Source organism: Castanea sativa, chromosome 11 (assembly GCF_040712315.1).
Source record: "Castanea sativa cultivar Marrone di Chiusa Pesio chromosome 11, ASM4071231v1".
Classification (NCBI taxonomy): Eukaryota; Viridiplantae; Streptophyta; class Magnoliopsida; order Fagales; family Fagaceae; genus Castanea; species Castanea sativa.
In genome coordinates, this window is record NC_134023.1 from 4,288,347 (window position 1) to 4,294,389 (window position 6,043).

At 34.7% G+C, this 6,043-nt stretch overlaps 1 protein-coding gene across 1 annotated transcript; it reads right to left on the reverse strand.

The window, feature by feature from the left end:
- Positions 1-3,557: 3,557 nt before the first annotated feature.
- LOC142615924 (cytochrome b561 and DOMON domain-containing protein At3g25290-like) lies at positions 3,558-4,259 on the reverse strand. The gene is made up of 2 exons (XM_075788834.1): positions 3,810-4,259; positions 3,558-3,709 (listed from the first exon to the last, which is right to left on the reverse strand). Exons 1-2 carry the CDS (start codon positions 4,257-4,259, stop codon positions 3,596-3,598), a joined length of 564 nt encoding a protein of 187 aa, XP_075644949.1. The 3' UTR covers positions 3,558-3,595.
- Between the last annotated feature and the right edge of the window lie 1,784 nt (positions 4,260-6,043).

Below are 6,043 nucleotides of genomic sequence, written 5' to 3' on the forward strand. Positions count from 1 at the left end.
TTGGCGTATGCTTGTGGAGTGTTAGGGGTATGGTCGGGATTCAAGTCTCCAGGAGATAATTTTACACATATATATTATTTATTTTTTATTTTGAAACACACATATGCAATTAGATTAAATTAGAATAGAATTTCTATCTTGTAAAAAAAGAAAAAAGAAAAAAAAGAAAAAAGCAAGCGGTGCCTCATAAAAAAGAGAGATGAGAGTGTGCAATTAAAAAGGAGTGCCAAGGGTGCCTAAAGAAAAAGGTTTCGCAGTGTAAGTGCAGTCATGTTTGAAGTTAGTGAAAATTTTAGGTGAGTCTACATAAATTCATATAAACTTGATATGATATTGTAATTGATTTTATTATATTAGATTTATTCGGAGTTTCTGACAAGGGTTTTTCACATAAATTTTCGTGTTCTTGGACATGATTGATATTTTAGATCGGTGATTTTGGTTATAATAGTTTTTAAAGATTGACTTAAAAATTTTTTTTTAGAAGAGATTAAAATTGTTAGTTGATTATCTTGATTCGCATCAAATTGGATTGGACCCAACATTTTCAACCAAACCCACAATTTTACAAAACAAATTGAAATCTCATGTACTATTTTGTTTCTATCAATCAATCCTCATCGACGCCTCAAAAAACCATTTTGTCTATGCAAAACTTACTCAATGTCATGTGCTATATGTCTTAATCCTCTTTTCTTTGTGGGTGTTTTTTTTTTCCTAATACCCTTTGTGTTACATGTTTTATACTATCATTTTTGGTTCTTTGAAAGATGTAATTCAAATAATTTTGTTTTTCAATAAGAACTATTACCATCAAATATGGTTGTTACCTCAAAAATCCTGGAAATATTGATCCAACAAATCTACCAAAATGATTGGAAAAATGATCCTATCCATTTATCTTAAATTTAATATTCGATGTTATAACTGAAGCTTAAGGATATCATTATATGAACAATCGTTATAACTGAAGCTTGAGAATCACTATAGTTACTAGATATTTTAAAAAGTAGCTTGTAACTTAATAACATGTGTCATAAGTAATCAAAGAGGAAGTATCACATGGTAAGAGCTACTGTTGGTAATAGTCGAGGCCTCAAGTATTGATAGTTGACCCATTTCTTAAAGCATGACATACATCCATGTTAAAGTGGAACTCATTTCTTAAAGCGGAGCTCATTTCTTAAGGCATTTGATGATGCACAAAAATCGTCAGTGAATTGATTGTCCACACACGTGCCAATGGATGCACCTGAAGAACAAAAGAGAAGAACCAATCAAAAGGCACCAGTGGGGTACCAAGCCAAAAACCCTCCGAAGGTTAAGTCAGTTATAGAAGAATCTCCAAGAACTAAAAAATGCAAGAGTTAGAGAGAATTCATGTACTTTAAGTAAGAGGAGGCCTAGTGCATATATAGTGTTTAGAGTTGATCAAGATCCCTTGAATGTAGGGGTTTTCCTTGTAGAGAAGATTTAGAGTTAAGACCGTAAGATCTTGAGCTTTTCTTCCCATATAGGGGAGACACAAGTGTGGAGTATGGTCTTTGGGCATGTAGTGCAAGTTATTTCCATATTGGGATGCATGAGTGGAGAATATGTAAGGGTTTGTGGGACCTAGTTACTCAACTATCGATATGATCATCTGTCTATTGGTATCACCATCTGTTCGTCGATATAAATACGAAGGATAAGACAAGACCATCCGTCGGGTACATATGCAACCATCCATCGGACACATAGGTGGAGCACTATTTGCAAAGACTTCAAGGAAGTCAAATGAAGGGTTCATCCCGACGGGTCAATAGTTGTCAGGTCCCACCAGAAGAGGCACAAACCCTGACGGGTTAGTGGCGGAGTATTCCATCCTGATGGGTCAAAGTTCTCGAAAGACTTTATTGGATGAAAATACCCTTATTAGTGTGCAAGTTGGTTTGTTGATTGGACGAGGATAGTGGGTTGTTTGCCAAAAGTGTTTCATCGATTTAGATGAGTTAGTGTCTGCATGTTTTGGGTGATGAGTAAGGTACCTGACAACCCCTTGATACGTAAAGATCGTCAAGGTGGAGCGTGTCGGGTGGTGTCAAGGTACCCGACGACTGGGTCCCTGACAACCCCTTGGTACAAGACAATCCATTGATATGTGACGACTGTCAGGATAGAGTGTGTTGCGTGATGTTAGGAAAGGTACTTAACGATTGCTGGGTACCTAACGACTCATTGATACGTGACGACCATGAGGGCGGAACATGTCGCGCAGTGTCAAGGAAGGTACCTGATGACCGATGGGTCCCTGACGACCCCTTGGTACCTAACAACCTATTGATACATGATGACTGTCAGGGCAGATTGTGTCACTCGGTGTTAGGGAAAGTACCTGACGACCATTGGGTACTTGACGACCCCTTGGTACCTGACGACCAATTGATACGTGATGACCGTCAGGGTGGAGTGTGCTGCGTAGTGTCAGGAAAGGTACTTGACAATTGTTGGGTACCTAACGACCCCTTAGTACCTAACGACCCATTGATAAATGACAACTATTTAGGTGGAACGCATCGCGCGTGTCAAGGAAGGTACCTGATGACCGTTGGGTACTTGACAACCCTTTGGTACTTGACTGCTCATTGATACATGACGACCATTAGGGTGGAGCATGTTGTGCGGTGTCAGGGAAGGTACCTAACGACTGTTGGGTACCCGACGACCCATTGATAAATGACGATCTTCAGAGTGGAACGCATCGCATGAAGTCAGGGAAGGTACCTAACGACCGTTGGGTACTTGACGACCTATTGATAATTGACGACCGTTAGAGCAAAATACATTGCATGGTGTCAGGAAAGGTACTTAACGACCCATTGGTCCATGACGACTATTAGGGCGAAACGTGTCGCTCGGTGTCAAGGAAAGTACCTGACAACCACTGGATCCCTAGCAACCCCTAGATACCTAACAACCTATTGATACATGACGACTGTCAGGGTGGAACACATCGCATGGTGTCAAGGAAGGTACATGATGACTGTTGGGTACCTGAATACCCCTCGATACCTGATGACCCATCGATACATGACGACCACTAGGGCGGAGTGTGGTGCATGGTGCTACACTCCCTTTGTGACAGGCGATACTTTTGGTGATCAAAGATTCTTTTGGTAAGCTCATAATGCTTTTGGTGATTGAAGACTCTAGGGCATTAGAAAATTTTTTCTAACTGGTGAAAATATTCCCTATCAGCATTAATCCAAATTATTAGATAGATTGTAATTTTTGTAATGGTACTTTAAATTAAGTGATGTGTTTGAACTTGTTAAAAGAGCGTAATAAAAATGTGTGTATGTGTTTAGCAGTAGGTTTTTTTAGCTATTACTTAGCATTTCTTTTAATAATCAAGGTAGTCTAGTTTAATAGTCATGAACACATAACATTTTTACTGCTTATTGACATTGATATTCATTCCAATACGTACACATCTTGATCAAACACCAAATTGAACTCAAAAAGCAATCAAATTCCTTAGAATCTCACTGATTCTCCCCTAAAATTCTTGTACTCCCACATTTTTTTACCAGCATGTTCAGGAGAAGGCACCACCCTATATCCCCACCAACTGAAGTATCCCTTTGGAATCTTTATTCTCTGGATTCATGGCATGTTTAAGTGGCAAACCTTCTACGATTCCCGGACCAACTTGCCAAACATGGTTCACCTGTTTCAGTAAAAGCCAATTATTATATATAATATAGCTAGGTTACAATCTAGTTTTTTATTAATTAAGCTTGGTCTTTTTGGTTCAAAGTAAACATTACCTTCTCAATCTTCTCTGGGAACTTCCATTTCGCGAAGATTATGATGTTCCCATTGGATTCCTCAGCGCTTAAGTCCCAAACGTCATACAACAGCTTGGTCCCCCATTCCGCTGGGTTATAAGACGATACATTGTAGGTGTTGATGGTTATGTTGCCGTTGTTTTTGAAGGCTAATAAGGCCTGGGATGAAATCATGGTGGGACTTTCTGGGTTTATGGACCATGAAACCCAACCCTCTGGGTTTGGTGGTGGGGCTATGAAGGCAATGGCCAATGTGGAATCTGTAGAGTTGTATGTCCAGTGAAGATAGGCATTTAGGTGTGGAAGATCAGTGCAATTTGCGTACACATTCTTGTTTTTGAAGGTTTGTGATGTACAGGTTTGTGACTCACCTTGTGAAACTAGCAAAGCTAATGCTAAGATAACAAATGTAAAACAAAGCCTCGCCATGTTATAGTTTATATGTTAATAGAGACAGAGAGACTCTTCTGGGTTGTGGCAATGGTAGTATAGTTACAGTGCAGTATATATATACTATATGTAAGTATTATAGATTGGCTATGATTTCTCCTCCAAATGATGCATTTACCTATGTATTTGGTAAATGTGCTTGCCACAAGCCCTTGCTAGGTTAGAGTTTTGAGAATTCTCTATATTTGGAAGTTCAATAAAATTTTATTTTATCTAAAAACAAAATTAAATCCTATCTCTTTTTCTGATTTGTATAAATATGAAATATAAAATTATAAAATTTATTATTATTTCATTTATATATGTAAATACTCCATATTAAATATATAATTATGTGGCAAAATCCTAATTTAGAATTCAAATAAATGATAAAATTTAAATGTAATTATAGGGAAGGAAATTTAAATAAATATTGCATGTAAAATTATGAGAACTTAAAAATATGTGAGTATGGCAACAAGTTTTAAATTTGCTTTCTTCATTTTATTTTTAAATTAAAAAAAATTAATTTTTCCGAAAAAAAAAATTCCTTTTTGTTACTAAAAATTTTACTTTTCATCTTATATTAAGCAAATGCACGGTGTCTCCATTAGGCAAAAAAGCTTTTGCTTTTTTGTCATACTTATTTATTTAAAATTTAACCGAATTAGTTTTTCTGAATGTAAACTAACTCTTTTTTCCTTTTTGTTACTAAAAATTATATTTTTCATCTCATATTTGGAAAATAAGTTATGTACATTTGGCAAAAAAATTTCCTCCAAATGATGGATTTTCCTATGTATTTGGTAAATGTGCTTGCCATAATTACTAGTTTTCTTAGGATTCTCAAAATGACAAAGTTTAGCTATAAAATTGGTTATAACCTAAAGTTACAATCTTATTTAATATCTTTTTATTGGAAGTGAATTATGACAAATCTACCATTGGATTGCATCTTCTTCTTATATCCTTCATGCTTGCAAAATTTCTAGGAAATTAAAAATCAATAGCAATGTCATCAATAAATTGTTTAAATGACGAGTTTTGGTAGTTTAAAATTATGCATAAAACATAAACTTATAGATCATATAATTAATAATATCTGATTGACACAAAATTTGACATGTGTATTAAGAGTGTAAAGAACATGTAACTCAATAGTTAGATTTTCAAAATATGTAATAATATTTATTTTATTGAATAAGGTTGTAACTTTACGCTATAACCAATTTTAAAGCTAAAATTTGTCTTTCTCAAAACTCAAACCTGGCAAGGATGTGCTCGCCACAATTCCAAGTTTTCCTAGGATTCTCAAAACTCAAACCTGGCAAAGCCTTGCCAGGTTTGAGTTTTGAGAATCCTCTATATTTGGAAGTTTAATAAAATATTATTTTATTTGAAAACAAAACAAAATCTTATCTCTTTTCTGGTTTGTATAAATATGAAATAGGAAATTATAATATTTATTATGACTATGTTTGTATATGTAAATATAGATCTTAATTTAGAATTTAAATAAATGATAAAATTTAAATTTAATTATAGGGAAGGGAATTTAAATAAATATTTCATGTAAAATTATGAGAACTTAGAAAATATTTGACATTGTATTGTATGTCATTCAAAAATTCCCTTCCCTCTGACCTTATGTGTGATTTTATTATAAAAAAATAAGTGACAAAATATTTTGAGATTAATTGAAAGTCAAATGTCTTCTGTTTTATTTATTTATTTTTCTAAAAAACTATTTTATCTCTCTTTAGTTTTGTATTCAAATATGAAAA

Coding starts and splice junctions, on each gene's coding strand:
- LOC142615924 (XM_075788834.1), bottom strand. CDS start 4,259: ATGGCGAGGCTTTGTTTTACATTTGTTATCTTAGCATTAGCTTTGCTA. Junction 3,710..3,809: donor TCCCAGAGAAGATTGAGAAG/GTAATGTTTACT, acceptor TTACTGAAACAG/GTGAACCATGTTTGGCAAGT.